Source organism: Takifugu rubripes, chromosome 1 (genome assembly GCF_901000725.2).
Source record: "Takifugu rubripes chromosome 1, fTakRub1.2, whole genome shotgun sequence".
NCBI lineage: Eukaryota > Metazoa > Chordata > Actinopteri > Tetraodontiformes > Tetraodontidae > Takifugu > Takifugu rubripes.
This window is the reverse complement of record NC_042285.1, coordinates 17,714,314-17,730,242: the sequence shown is the minus strand read 5'-3', so window position 1 is coordinate 17,730,242 and position 15,929 is coordinate 17,714,314. Positions and strand designations below refer to the sequence as shown.

The 15,929-nt window shown below is 44.7% G+C and overlaps 1 protein-coding gene and 1 long non-coding RNA gene across 2 annotated transcripts; one reads left to right on the top strand and one right to left on the bottom strand.

Moving 5' to 3' along the window:
* The first annotated feature begins 502 nt into the window (after nt 1-502).
* LOC101067220 (follistatin-related protein 1) lies at nt 503-15,624 on the top strand. Its single transcript, XM_011607768.2, has 11 exons — nt 503-640; nt 759-815; nt 9,282-9,383; nt 9,472-9,601; nt 10,206-10,238; nt 10,492-10,622; nt 11,855-11,973; nt 12,102-12,214; nt 12,753-12,863; nt 13,273-13,367; nt 13,931-15,624. The coding sequence occupies exons 1-11, from the start codon at nt 638-640 to the stop codon at nt 13,970-13,972; spliced, it is 936 nt and encodes a 311-aa protein (XP_011606070.1). The 5' UTR covers nt 503-637; the 3' UTR covers nt 13,973-15,624.
* LOC115250973 (uncharacterized) lies at nt 6,494-12,828 on the bottom strand. Its single transcript, XR_003889501.1, has 3 exons — nt 12,690-12,828; nt 6,895-7,030; nt 6,494-6,622 (listed from the first exon to the last, which is right to left on the bottom strand). It is a non-coding gene; the product is annotated as an uncharacterized lncRNA (long non-coding RNA).
* Nucleotides 15,625-15,929: the final 305 nt, after the last annotated feature.

Below are 15,929 nucleotides of genomic sequence, written 5' to 3'. Positions count from 1 at the left end.
CAATGTGTTACAATTACAATGTCTCATTTTCTGATCCCCACATTACTGCTGATGTCAGCTTCACACTTGTTTTTGGTAACATCACCAGTAAAGAAAGCAGCCACAGCAAACTGCTAAATTGTGTTCTTGCAGCTCCTTTTAATCTGATTCTTTCAGCTCATCAGAGGCAGATAAACGTCATTTATCAAAACTGTGATGAAAAAAAAGATCAGAATATTGAAAAGAGTTTTTCAAGGAGTACTTTTGAGTCCATCAATCTACATTTGGTTTGTTGTTGTATGAAAAGGCTGACTGACTTTTTCAGCAAGACAGCAGCCAATTAAAATGAAGCGGACTATTTAACGAAGCGGGACACAAAAACACAGTCGTAACACGACGACTTTGGAAATGATCCTGTAAAGTTCAGGCAAACGAGCAGTCAACGTGCACAACGCACACGAATTCCCGTCGCTCCTCCTTCATCTGCGCTCCCCTATAAGCGTCCTCCTCATTGGCCACCGTGAAATAGTGAAGGGGGTCGTGGGGGGGGGGGCGAATTCCTCAGCGCTCTCCTCCTCCAGCGCACAGACGCCCCGGACGCCGCCGACGCCTCGAACACCCACAACAGCCACGAGCAGACTTTTCCTCCGCCAGTAAAATGGTAAGATGGAAGATTATTAACTTTGCGTCTTCTCAGCCAGCCGACAAACTGGGACGAGAAGCGTCAGAAATGTGCGTGTGCGCGCGTGAGCATCATGACTCTGTTCTCAACCCTCCAGATGTCGCCAAGTGTGGCTGTGCTGCTCCTGTTGGCAGGGGCCGTTTGGAGCGCAGAGGCAAGTTCCCAGTTTCCTCTTTCCTTCTGAAACTGCAACATTCCCGTGATTGAAGCTTCCCATCGCGCGAACATCCTCGTTTTCTGTGTTTGCGCAGAAGATTTATTTCACACATGAGCTGGAAAAAGGGATTTTCAAGACTACCTGCTGATATTTTCTTGTAGATTCTACTAAGTGCCCATTTTTAGCCACATGGAAAATCAGTTTTGCTGTTAGCGTTGCTGGGGATGAACTAAATAGTGAGTGAGAGAGAGTGTGTGTGCTGTGGGACAGTCTTTTTCAGTAGTGTCATCATTCATTTTGATGGTACACACACACACACACACACACACACACAGATCCCATTTTTATTGAGGTTTTTTTTAAGCTGAGAGGGACACATGAGTGACACTTTGCTGTGAAAAGCAAATATGCAGATCTGGAATGTTGGCTCACCAACCTCTGCTCTCCTTGGAGCTTCATGAAGCCTCCTCATCAGTAGTGAAGCATGAAGCAGACCTCCCCATTTGGGTGGTGGGTTCAGAGACTGTTTATCTGAGTGTGCGAGGAGGCTGTGAGAACTGTCACCTTTAGGGGTCTTGCACTGGCGCCCTAAGTAATCTGGCGTCCGAATAAACACACAGCGACATTATCTGAGCTTCCTAGAAGACGTAAAAGTGTTTCTTTAAGAAAGAGAAACACACAGCGGGGGTGGAAGTTGGTCTTGGTTTGTGTGCTGCAGCTGTTCAACACCTGGCTCCATGTTGACTCCTTTGTTGACCTGCACAACATGTCAGCTGTTGGCGTCTTTATACATGTGTAACGGCACCACATTTGAAGCCTAACGCGAACGAATCAGATCTACATTTAGTCGTAGGTCGGTTGTTTCTTGGTTGCCCTAAAAGGACTCACAATGGTCCAACATTTAGCCCCGACCCTTTTCCTCTCACTAACTTCATCTGCCGACTGGAAAATGTGCTGTGATTGAATTCCTGGACCGTAATCCCTGAGGTGTGACACCATGGCGATAGAGCATGTACAGTCAGTTAAGTATAGGCGTTGATGAGGAGGCATTGGAAAGACATCTATTCTCCAAAGGTAACTGCCCTGATAATATATGGCCTGTTGTCTGGCTGTGGGAAGGGCCTGAACTGGCATTCCAGTGTCCTGCACGAAGGAGGTCAACAAGTTGGAACAAAGCTGTCTCCCAGTTGGGTCTCGTGACTTGTGTCAGGAGTTCCCAGGCGTCAGTAACGACACGGACCAGAGGATAGTTGTCAGAATTGTCTGGGACTGTCGGTGGCAGAGCCAGGATCTGGTGGTGGTAAAGGAAGATTCTTCTTTGTAGAGTGTACATAGACTTTATTTTCCCTGCTTGTGAAGATTGTTTAACACCTGATGCTTTTTGGGTCAAGAGAAAGCAAATTTTCTCCAAGTTGTACAGAGAACATCCCATAACTAGAGCACCGTCGCTATGTGGGTGGTTTTAGATGGAATCCATCAAAAGTGGTTTGTTTCTCCAAACTTTTCATTTGACCACATCAAACAGCAAATGTGTCCTTTTTTGCTGTTGGCGTGCTTCATTTGCCCTGGTTTGGCCCCACCGGTACCAGTTCAAGGCCCAGTGGTGGGGAATCACTGACCCAGATGTGGAAATGAATGTCTCAAGTTCATTTTTTAAATCTTTTTGCATTTATTAAGCTCCTTTAAGAGTTGGGCAGCAAAATCTGGCCCATACTAACCATTCAAAAATGGTGGGGAAACTACAACGAGCTGTTGAAGTGAAGCCACTAAAGCCCACTAAAGCCTAGTATCTGCAGACAGATCCAAGCATTAGCAACAGTTTGCACACAGCTAATTTAAATTACTTAACAATTTAAACTATATGGGCGTTATACAACACTTCTTTTTTCAGTCATTTCTTCTACACCCAGCAAACCTCACAGAAGCTCAAGTGTCATGTTTATACACTCGAAAGGCGTTGAGGACAAACTGTGACCAGGCCTGCTGAAGCACTTCTGGAGGCGGAAATGGGCTTATTTAAAATGCATCTTATATACACGTACAACAGCTTTGTGGGTGGAAATACAGCTGGCAGTGAAAAATGGCTGCAGAACGAAGAAGGCAGTTGAGAAACCACAAACCAAGGCAGGCAGATCACAGATGGCTAACACGCTATAGTGTGAAGCTGGCTTTTTATTAGCAGGTTTGAGCAGGACATCTAGGGGCGTACTGACGCTAAAGCAAGAGTGAGCCTGTCACGATTTTTCCAAGGACTAAGTCTGGTAAAACATACAAAAGGCTGCACTTAGCATGATGGAAGGTCGCATGTTGTTGAATAGGGATCCCGTGCTGTTGAAAATGCGTAATGAACGTGGGATGCTGCATTTGTGCAGTTCCGTTTAGCATGACGGTACATTTTTTAATGTGGCATCACGTGGCGATAAGCAGAGAAAGTATTTCTTGGTTGTTCATGCTTCATGAGACGCAGATTTTATGGTAAACATTAAAAAACTGGTCTCTCCTGGTTGGAATCCATATGACTGGCCCAGTTGGAAAGCAGATAATCATGCAGCATTTGACATTCTAATGCCTTTTAAAGCAGACCAGAAGGTTCAGCTTGGGTGGAGTAGAGTGCCGTCTATAAGAGGGGAGAGGCGTCTTTTTTACTGCAGCCAGCGGGATACTTAAACTTCTCCTTAATTTGACTCTCACGTCTTCTGTCCTTATTTACAGCTTATTTTTGTCACCATGTGTCGCTCAAATGTGTGCTCTGATATTCCCAGGCCTTAAAATGTGATTTTTTAAAAATGCTTTGTTCATTCAACACATCAGGAGCTTGTTCCACGAAGGAGGTCGTGGTACGTCATTAGAATTTGGGAATGTGGCTCTTAAATCCAAACGCAGAATTATTTGTGTTGGGTTTTGCTTTGTTGTTTTACACTGTAAGGAGGCCAAAATGGAGGCCTCCCAGACAGTCAGATCCTTTTAAAGATGTGCAGGATAAGAGGACAAGAACTAGAGGAAGATGATGAAGAAGTCTGCTCCCTGTTGGTGCTCAAGATGTGGAACAGATCCTGATTGAGCCGCAGTCTGTTCCGTTGCCACATTGATGGCTGTTCTCTTCCTCCCCCTTAAAGTGGGCTAAAAATAATCTGCCCAGGTGTAGGGGGCATGAGCGCGAGGGGACGCCGTGTCCTCTGCTTGAATCAACCTGCTCCAATTACTGTAGCCCAACTTCCAGTCAAGGATCGTGCGCAGGGGTCGTGGAGGATGACATGACAAAGTACTGTAAACCAGAAAGGAGCCGGATCCACCATCCCGCTCTGGGGTGGGGGTGGGGGTGGGGGTGGGTTGCTCCACAGTCTGGGGTAGAAAGAAAGCCAGGTTGTGTGCTGTGCTTCACATCTCTGCAGTATCTTCCCTTCACTCTTGGCGTGTCATAAAAGAAGCCCTCATTTAGTTTACAGCCGTACTGGTGTCTTGTCGTTACTGGCACTGCACTCAAAGGTCTGACATCTATGAATTAACACCCACAGGCACGGAAATTACAAAGAGCTGCTCAAAGGCTGCGAGAGATGATTAAAATGCAAGCTACGCCCGCATGCCTAAAGTTAAAGCTTCCTACATGAGGTAATACCTGACTCGTTTAATTCCAGATGCTTCACTGATGCCCTTTGATTATAAAGGGCAGCAACTTTCATTTCCTACTTTTCAGTTCACTCAGAATGGCAAGCAGAGCTAAATCTGATCATTTATCCAATATTCTACATGGAAGGTGCATTTCAGCCCTGAACTAGTGTTGTTCTATTACAGCTAAAAATGTCTTTAATCCACAGAGCAATGCTATTTAAATACAATAAAATATCTACCAATAGTTAGTTCAATACACCTCTATTGACTTCTTATTCATAATCATAATTCCAGACCCTTGAAAAGTTATTTTGTGACATTTAGCACTTCCCATTGTTACATGTCAGCAACAGAGACATCCTACGAGTGCCCCCCTGCCTTTCCTCAAACTTCTGGCTTTTTCCCCCCTTACTGGCCTCAGACAGAGCCCAAGCAGAGGGCAGGGAACTCTGCTGGTTCCCTCAGCCTGAGACCAGGCCCTCCCTCTCTTCCTCTCACCCTCCCTTTCTCCTTTCCTGGTCATGGAAACGTGCCCAGATCAGAGCAGGGGCGGGTGGAAAACAGGGGAGCAGAGAGAGTTGGACGGATAGAAAAGAAAAGGTAGCCAAGGATTTAGGGGACGTTTTTAAAGCTAAGACGCTGAAAGGCTGTAGTCGACCTTGGGTAGAGAAGGGTGGACGCATGTGAGGGTGTTGGAGTTGGAACTGGCTGCTGGGGACACTTTTGTCCCAGCAGTGTGTCAGCACAGGGGAGGGGGGGCCAGGGTGGTGCTAGACTCATAGTGTTTTTATTTTCCCTGGTGAGGTTTTAACAGCTAGCAGATGTGGCTCCGCTCACTCCCTGGCACATTCCCTGCCCGTCTTTAATCTGTCATCATCCCTGCATCGCTCACACACCCGTCTGTGTGTTGTTGTCGCCTCTGGCCTTCTTTCCCCCTCTGTCTCTCCTTGTCTACCTTTAATTTCTGTTTCCTTTGTAAGGCTCGTTGGGTAGTGTTGCTCTTGAAGACCAGACTGATGCATGCAAAATGATCCTCTGACTGGGATGACATCATTCAGTCCGTTGGTGCATTCTTTTCACACTGAATAAGAAACAGAAGGGAAGAGAGAAGAATAACAAGCGAATGGGCGGACGCCAACAGCCCCTTTTGTTCCTACAGTTTAAATCCTCACTCTCAGAGCGCATTTGGAGGCACCAGTAGAGCTTTTCCAATGTTTATGAGACGCTTAAATGAGGCTGACGTTTTCTCCAGGAAGACATCCTGCTCGTCCTCTCGTACAGTAACTGCATTAAATTCCAATCAGGCATCTCGGCGCACAAAAGTGCCCCAGTAGATTGTGTCATTTCGATGATTTAGTGGTTTCACTTTAAATCATCTAGGCCAGATCTCAAAAGGCATCAGTAAAGGAAGCAAAGAAGGAGATTTTATATGCATGAAGTCATCGCTGAAGACTTCAGATTTTCAAAAAGTGGAGGCATTTTAATTATTCACAGCTGATGATGGTTTGTCATGTTTCTCCCATGTGAAATGAAACCCCTAAAGCTGGAGTTGCCTCACAGTTGTTCTCCTGTTCTTCGGCTCTGTCCAGAGTGAGGTCTGCAGTGACACGAGGCTGGTCATTTCCAGTCTTGCCTGTCTGTTTCCATCCTTGGCTGTGAGCCCACATCTCTCTACTCAGAGCTGGACCGACAACTTTAGGGTGGACAAAGGTTCCGTGGTGACCTGAATACTGAGGAGAGTCTGGCTGGAGACGACCCCAGTCAGACCTCAGCGGAGGCACAGCACACATTAGGAATTCCGTCCCCCCTCACTACTATTTGATTCGTGTCCGTCATTTTATCCCTGATTTAATTAGAAGCAAAGGGGTGGCATGTTGGGGTTGCTGGGGCGACAGTGTCTCGCTGTGCAGGTATTTTTGGAGGGAATTAAAACACAGATGCAAACAGAAATGGGCAGGATTTGTTTCAAAGCATGTTGTATTGCATGAGATCGAGCTGTTTAAACTCACATTTCAGAGAAATGATCTTTACTATTCAGATTAATGATTAAGGCAACCCTGTTTGCCACTTGGGCGGATCCACCATGGACTGTTTATGCTCCATAAATCAATGTTTTCTATGCTAACAAGGGCCACATTGCATTATGGGAATTGGATTCATGGGCCTGGCCTCCAAGATCAATGCAGCGTCTCAGACTGACTCACACACACACACACACACACACACACACACACACACACACACACACACACACACACACACATGCTCACACACAAAACAATGAGTTGAAGGTGGATCTGCTTCATTAGTAAGACTGCAGATAAAAAAGACAGATTCTAATATATTTTATATGGGTGAACTTAAAGGCAGAGGACAATCCTGTTGTTTTTCTGATAATAATATTGCATTGTAGCATCAGCTTGCTGCCATTTCAACATGAGAGGGACTGAGTATCTTGTGCACACACCTGTGTCTTGTGACTCCCTGCAGGGGTTCCTCTTCCTCTCAGAACTTTATGTCTTCCTCCCCTGACTTTGATCAAGCCGTGCCGAGCAGCTCTCGGCTCACGGGTACGTCTCTTGTTGCCATGAAAGGCCACGGCACTGGGAGTAAAAACATGGGAAAATGGAGATTATGCACTGATGGATGGGAAAAAATTTCCTTTTATCCCTACAAAAAAATATTTCATCTGACACATCGGCTGGGAGAACTCACGTGCTGTTTCTGAGCTTTCATTCTTTCATTGGTCTCTGTTTGCTGCCGATATTGTTACATTTACCATTTTAGCTTTTGAATTTGGGGTCATTGGATGGCCACAGCCGGATTGTTTGAGTTTGTGCTTGGTACATTTGTACATTTGAATAGATACTTTCTTTCTTTTTTTACATTTAAAACTGGCTGTTATGAGTTAGGGTGGCTTCTCCACAAACACAGACGGACCTGAACTCATAAGTTATAATAGTGTAGAGCAACACCGACAGGTGTGGGGCATCGTTACAGTGGAAATAGTTACCTCCATCACCATTTGTGCTCATAGCACCATGCAGGCGTGACAGACGGCTTTATCAAGCGTCCTCACTTCACTGATCGTGGCAGCTCAATGTCATCTGCTGGCTCCAACCATGACATCTGCTCAACCTGCTCTTCTGTGAGCTCATTACAGGACCTGTTTACATTGCCTCTTTTCACTGACACCTCTGTGATCCTGCCACAACAGGAACAGCTGCATGCCCTCACCATGGCAACAATCCACTGGAATCAGCTGGAAATCAAGGAGCCATGTGCCTGCATTCATTAGCTAAATGCCAAGAATGCTCTTCAGGCTTTAGTCAGACTCAGATACACGGGCTAGCTTCATACAGATTAATTTATGGATAGATCTCATACATTATTCATGTTCTTATTGGAGGTTGCTGCAGGTTTCGACAGGCGGTGAGCTCATCTGTGTCTAACAAATGCAATTGTCCTGCATGCTCAGAGCTACAGGGTGTGCTTTGAAGATTTTCCATGACCTCAGCTTTGGAGCGCGGGTGTGCACGTGTGCGTCTCTGTGTGTGTGTTTAAAATGTGCATAAAATGAAATGAAAACCTATGGCGCTCTCTTTCCCACTGCTTCTATGCTTAAAGCTTCCATACTGCCGACCTTACATGTGATGGGCCCCTCCCCCGACGCCCCTGCAGCTTGGTTTATTCTACCTTAAGTGAGCTTGTGAGAATTCCAGCCATCAGAATCCAGCTTTGTTTTAACCTACATTCCCCGACCAGGCCTCACAAAAACAGCAGGTTGGATGCCAGCTCACGTGCAGCGAGATGGGGAAGGCCAAGTTTTTGTCTGGATCTTACAGGAAACAGAGGCTTAGGGAGGAGGAGGGGAGTCTGGAGAAACAAGGAGGGGAAAAGAATTCTCAGAGCATGGGAATGGGCCCAAAGGAAAACACAGCTCAGACTCCAGATGTGGAAACACCCTGTACACACTAACACACACATACAAAGAAGACAAGGCAAAGCTGGAGGTAATGAGGGCCGTAAAGTAATCATCTTGGCCCCTTGTGATTGGTTGGTTTGTAACTCCATTTTTTTGGCAAACCTGCTGGCCGCCATCTCCAACACACAAACACAAGAGAGACATACGTGTTTACGAGGACTGAGTACTTCCAAAAAAATTAAAAGATTTTATATATTTAGCATCCACTGTCCAGATGGAGATCTAATTTCTGTCAGTTTTGAGAGACCCAGGTCAGGAAATGTCCAAAAATCTCAGCGTTGGAACAGCATTTCACCACATTTATCACACTCCCCTCAAGACGTAGCATCACTGTGTGGCATTTTGAATTTTAATTTGATACATATATTCAGGCTACAGAGTTTATAATGAGTCTCTTGTTGCTTACATCCAATTTCCGCTTCAGATGAGCACAGCAGAAAGTCTCTGCCCGTCATGCTGATGCCGGAAATAAGTGGTTTGACATTTGGTTATAATTTAATGTTCACTTTTTAAAAACGAAGCACATTTTCATCTGAATGTCAACACTGTTACTGAATCTACAGCCTAGGGTATTGAAACAATATGTTTAACCAACTCAAAACTTAGTCTCGCTCACAAAACTGCTTCTACAGTGCTCTGACATGATGGGCTGGTAGATTACAGATCTTTTTTGATCAGATATAGATATAGTTACAGGTTAGATGACACTCACTTTTACTTCTTCTACTCACTTCCGATTTATTTTAAAGTTCCAGCAACGAGCAGTGAGATCACAGATTAAACATTTACATGCTTCCGTAGTAGGGGAACAGCACCACCATGTGTGTAAAATCTGAGGAAAAAAATTTTTTTTTTGGCCTCTCTTCCAGGAAATGCAGAGCAAGAGCAAAGTGTGTGCTAACGTGTTCTGTGGCGCCGGCAGAGAGTGCGCCGTCAATGAGAAGGGGGAACCAAGCTGTCTATGTATCGAGGTGGGTCAAGGGGGCTTCGTGTCCATGCCGACGGGCACACACACACACACACACACACACATACAGAGTTTTCTGTTTTCTGTTCCAGAGCTGTAAGCCCCACAAGAGGTCAGTGTGTGGCAGCAATGGGAAAACCTACCGGAACCACTGTGAGCTCCACAGGGATGCTTGCCTGACCGGCCTGAAGATCCAAGTCGCCCATGATGGACACTGTCAGGGTAAAAGCAGTAACAACGCCCGAGTACTGACGCTTATTTCTACTTAAATCCAAATTCTTCTGGAATGCCTCCGATTTCCAGCAGCTTAATAGTTGATAGTTTCCCTCAAGTTTTAAAAGTAGAACAACTGCATCTTAAAACAGCTTATGATATCTTATATCTATATTTTTAAACGTGCTCTGATGTGGAGGATCAGGAACCAGGACTCTTTCCCACGTTTCTCCCACCCAGACACCTGGTTTAAGCATCGATACACTTTCAGGAGCGAGCTGAACTGATGGCTGATGCCTGAGTGCTACGTGAGGTGACGAGGTTGATGATAAACCCTGCAACCGCGCCGCTATTCTCAGCTTATCTCGGTCTATTTTACGTTATTGTCCTTGGTGAACTTTCACTGGGTTGATGTCATGTTCTACGTCTCCTCGTTCAGCTGGACATTGATCGGAGATGTTGCAAAGAAGGCAGAACTTGTTATCTCATGCATTTCTTGGACCTTTGGCCAAGAGCTCAGCAGCAATGTTTGCCTTTTGTTTAAATTTTTTTTAGAGGTTTTGGATTTATTTCCCCCACTTTTTGTGTTCTTTATCTCTTTTCTGTCTTTTAGAGAGGAAAACCGAACAGGCAGCTGCCAGCCCAGGTACGTAGGAGCATTCTGGATGGTTTACATCTATATTAATATTCCGTTGTAAAGAGTGCCATTGTTTACACAAGACAAGATCATTTATGGCTGTGGGACGTGTTTCACCGAGCGCCAACATCTGTCCGTTTAATTCATAATTTGCATACACATTAAGTTAGAGGTGTCATTTGTCAGATTGCTGTCGGTGAATCCTGGTAGAGATCTGTCCCTTTTTTTAATGAACCCTGTTCTAACATCCCTGATTCCGCAGTGGTGTGCTACGCTGCTGACCGCAATGAACTGAGGAGCCGCGTCATCCAGTGGCTGCACACCGAGATTGTTCCCGACGGCTGGTTTGCCAAGGGGTCCAACTTCTCTGACGTCCTGCTCAAATACTTCAAGGTGGGCTTCTCTTGGCCATTAGCGGTACACAGTGGACATGCGTCCTTTTGTACCAGATACCCCAATTTCTGTGTGAGGAGCAGTGTCCCTTTTTCCATTTCCATTAACATTAACCTCAGTCTGTATGAGGGAAGAAAATGAAAGATGGCGACAGAGAACGAGTGAAGGTGAAGCACATTTTAAAAAGTGAGACCAGTAAATTCCCATTGAAAGTTCTCATGCATCAACTGTCTCCTAATCTGAATACATTTATGCTAATGTCCCTTTCTAACCTTGTTTTAATTTGTCACATAAAAGACTCGACAGCCGGTGGGGACGGAGCTGTGTCTCAAATATAAATGGAAATGTTGTAGAATGTAGCGAGTTACATGTCAAATAGTAACTAAATCAGTTGCCAGACAGCGTTTGTTGCACCACAGTGGCAGTAGATGCACAAATGGGGTATCAGACTGGCTGAGATTCAGGTCTGGGGAAGAGGCAGGTCACTTACTCTCAAGCAACATGTTGCTGGACGCTGACACTCGCCAGGACCCACTGCACCAGCAGGCGCTCTGACAGTCTGTGGATCTCATCCATGTGGCAGCCAGAGTCGGGGTAACTCTGGCTGCCACATGGATGTCTTTCTGGCACTCCAAGGATATTCGTCCCTACACCACCAAACCGGTCATGTTGGAGGGAGGATGTAGCAGGCAACAGAACGTTCTCCACAGCATTTCCAAGCTCACATCTGAGCTCAATACAAACTTGCTCTGAACTGTGAAGAGAACAGCCTGCCAGTGGCAAAGACGTCATGTCTTTAGGTTTGTTTTTATCAGTTTTCACAGAAACATTTATTCTCTAGGTCTCTTGACAGTGTTCCATCTTGAACAAAGAAGCAGAGACCAGTCCTGCTGCAGGAAGGAAACAATCCAGCAGGAAGTACTGGTCTGGCTTCCAGGCTCCTGACACTGGTCACAGCTCAGATAAACCTTCCATCCTGCAGGAGCTGTGTCACCTGAGAAACGTCTGTGGGCTGCAGATACGACCTAATGCTAGCCAGTGGTATGGGTTGTGGGAAAAACACTGAATCAGCCAGAAAGTATGAGAACATAGGATATCAATCTGGACTGGTGGACTCAGTGTGACACTGTGATGATCATCCTAACTGCTAATACTAGCCCTAATATACAGCCATAAACATACATGACAGGAGGCCTGGCGTTATAACCTCGTGTCTCGCCATGTCTCTGCAGAAGTTTGACAGTGGTGATTCTCAGATGGACTCCTCGGAGCTCCTCAAATTCATCCAGCAGAACGAGTCAGTGGCAGAGCTGCAGTCCTACGCAGACCAGGAGAGCAACAAGCTGCTCAGGTGGGTTTGTAGATTCGCGCGGGATATGAATGAGTTTTGATTTCATCCATGTTAAACACTGAACTGAGTTTGTGCTTGAAAATGATTTTAATTGAAAGAAAAACTTTAAATAACTCCCCCGCCCCCAGGAGCCTGTGTGTTGACGCCCTGATTGAGCTCTCCGATGAGAACGCAGACTGGAAACTGAGCTTTGATGAGTTTCTCAACTGCCTAAAACCAGGATTCAATCCACCAGAGAAGAGTGAGTCTAAAGCTTCCATACTTCCAGATCATCACCTGCACTCATTTTGTGGATGTTTCATAACTCTGGTTATTCCTCTGATATAACCTGATTTAACCTGTAACCCTAACTCATTTTTAAATGTAAGAATGATTCCAGTCACATGATCAGACATCCCTCAGTGCCGTCTGTGTAAAACCTCACAAAATAATTAGAGCTCAAAAAGGAAAGTCAATGTAAATGGTAGCTGAACAGTAATGAAACATTCAACAAACCTTTGAAAAACAAAAATAGAGTGTGTTTACCAACGTTTACCAAAGTGCACATTTCTTCAACGTGGACATGTCACACCAAAAGCATTTGCACTGACTAAAAGTAGCAGATGTGGGGTAAAGTTCACAGATATGAGGCGAAAGCAAATATTCGCTGCAGAGCACTGAACCTAAGAGCTAAACCACATCCAACACAAGCACACACGCGTGGTTCAATAACTTACCTGCATTTAGGAAGTCCGTGCATGTTGGTGTGCATTGATTCATTTGAATGTGACGGCCTGCAGAATGTTCCTTGGAGGATGAGACGTATGAAGATGGAGCAGAGACCCAAGTAGAGTGCAACCGCTGCGTCTGTGCCTGTGGCAACTGGGTGTGCACTGCAATGGTCTGCCCTGGTGAGTGAAGGGCCTGAGCCGGTAATACAACCCACCTTGACATGAGCACTACAATCATTAATGAGCTGGTCATTCCTACTGTCATCTATGGGATGGCAGGGGGTCCTGGGTTTCAAGGCTACAATCATGTCATTTCCTGGAATTATCAGGTCGTTCTAACATTTCCTTTCCTCTCTTCAAAGATTAAAAACACATCACTGATGATCGTTCATCAGAAATCTTGAAGTAGCACTAGTGTATTTTATATTCCTACCAATGAATCAACAAAACTGATCTCATTGTGGCCCAACACAACTGGTAAAGAGCTGTAGAGGAGAAATAATGTTTATTGCGACACAGCCTAAAATCAATCAGGAATTGTCGGGCATCCCTGAACCCTGTGAACGTTGCTGTGGTTTTATTGGTGCAGATAAATCAGCCGCCGTCGGGGAGTCAACAGACACCGGGGCAGAGATGACCGAGGAGGAATGGAATCTGCGTGTGGCTGAGCTCAACAAGCACCAGGTCGGTTTTGCATAAACAAGACAGAAATCAATCAGAATCCATCATATCGTGTCAAAGCCGCTGAACATATGCAGAGCCCCCATTCGTGCTGCTGTTAGGGGTGTGGAATGGCTTCACTCTACACCACAAAACTGGGGGAATACGACAGTGGCTGTGCTCTGAATGGCATGAGTAGATCATGTGGAAAAATGGCTTATGGAAATAAGTGAGATGATAATAGGAACATAAGCTAACCAACAAAAGGGAAGTGAAACATTCCAGTCAGTTGAATCATTGCTTTGACGCCATTTATTTTGTAGATTCTGTTTTTATTTAGCCCAAACTGTGCTGTTAGAGCTAAATGCTGCGATGTCTTGGAATGTTTAGAAGCCAAGTGGTATGGGGGGCTCAATGCTCGCAAGTTCAAATGACTGGCTGGACCGTGATTACATGTGGGCGTGCACATAAGACAGGGTTGCTTTCATTGTTGGCATGTGTAGAATAAAGGATTTGTGTTGTTTTATACCAGTGGATCATTATGCATTTACTTGGATTAATGATCTGTTTTTTATGTATGTAATCAGGAAACGGTCGAGAAGATGAAGAGCAGCGCAAAGGAGGCCTAAATAAGGATGAAATAACGGAGAGGATGCCCGTCATCACCCTGTCTCCATACTTGATTTATCTTGCGGCCGTGCATTGTTAAAATGACTTTTACATGTTTCTCTGCTTTGTTAATTATGATACTTTTTTACTTTGTTCACGTGTTTGTGTTGATGTTTGTTAGTATCAGGGGCAATCAAAGAGTATTATAGATTACCTTACGCTCAGTACTGTCCTGTTTGATTGTATTACTGCGCCTCTACACTATCCCAGGGGCTTTTTTTTTACGATGAACTTTATGGTTTTATTTTTTCAGTTACTATAAACACAAACTAGTCGCCACTGTTTCAGAATGTGGAAGTCTTTGTTTGGAAAGGAAGCAAAGGTTGACTCTTGGAGAGCTGCGCTGTTTAACATTGTTGGAGTGCACGGAAAGCTTGACTGTTTGGCGCCTGACGCAGCAAGTCCCTCCACAACCTTGGGAGAATGTGGAGTCAGCAGGACAGATGGGTGGAGAAACTGGGATAAGAGGATAAAGCTGATAGTGATTTTGCAGCCGTGTCGAACTACAGCAGAAGGCCACTACTTGACTGATGCACTACTCTTATTTCTCTGTAGCTTTCCAGGCCTCTTTTTTAAATTACAATTTGCTCATATCCTATCAGCTTAGATCGTCATTTTGTTGCAAATTGATGGCCAAAGCGTAAATGTTCCTATCTGCAAAATCATGCAGGAAAAATGGGGAGAAAATGTCTTATGTGCACTTTGCAAGGCAATAACACCTAGTTGGGAGTTGCTAGTGTTAACCCATGATATAGTAGTCTGGTCTATAAACAGTGTTGTGTATGAACAAGCAACGTTCTGCAAATGGTGGCGCTTGTTTATCGATCCAGCATTATTCAGATAGGAGATTTTGCTCTTCAGCCGTCTAAATGTGTTTTTCTTGTCAGTGTAACATTGATATTGGCTTGCGTTGTAACTCAATCTTTATCCTACGCTGTGATCAGGCAGGTCTCGCTGGTGCTGTGCAGCTCTCTTGCATTTCTGAGGCAAGAAAGCGCAGATGCTTTAAGTGCGGAGCAGCACATGTGACGCCTGTTCTGAATACAACATGGTGAATGATACCAAAGCAGTGATGTCTGACACACAGAAATCTCCAGGTAAAACATTACTCTGGACCCAGCAACAACACTATACCTGAATATTACCGTTAACAGAAGGACTAGCCTCAGTGTCAACTAGAGAAGCTTAGAAATTAAAACTGCTTAGCGAATGTGTTTGTGTGTGCGTGCGTGCACCCGAGCATGTGTGAGCGAGAGTGTGCATGTGTCTGAGAGTAAAGCGTGATGCTGAGAGTAGTATGAATTGATTTAAATGTGTTTATTTGTTAAAAAGAAATCCCTCTCAAATTTGAGAAGTTTGACAATGAAAATCAGTGCCTTAGACCTGAACGCAGCATTGGTCCCTACCCATGTCTGCTGTTGGGCCCCGGAAACACCAGAGTGAGTGTCCTGTGCTTGTCTTAATAGTCAACTAGCGCTCTGTGACTGTCGCAGACATGTATTTGTGTGAAAGTTGCATTACTAGGTTCAAGCTAAATCTTTATACTCCACATTATGGTGCAGAAATTGTAGAATTGTATGAATTTATGCCAATAAAGGCCATACATCACCATTCAGCCTGGTCACTCTGTGCATACCAAAATACCAAATGAATGTTTAAACTGCTGTATAAGTTTGAACCACTAAATAAAATGTATCAGCCTAGTTAGTAATTGAATAGCCTTAGAATGACTAATAATTGGTGTGTTTACTGAAAGGTATGTTCATCAACTTTATCCCGACTATTTTTTTATGATTTTATAATGCACCATAAAGTCATCTGTGAAGTGCAGGATTATTAACTGGAAAATTATGCGCGTCTATTCTAATTGTTTCCTTACTGGTCTATTTTTTGTGTATTTTCAGGCTTATAATACAA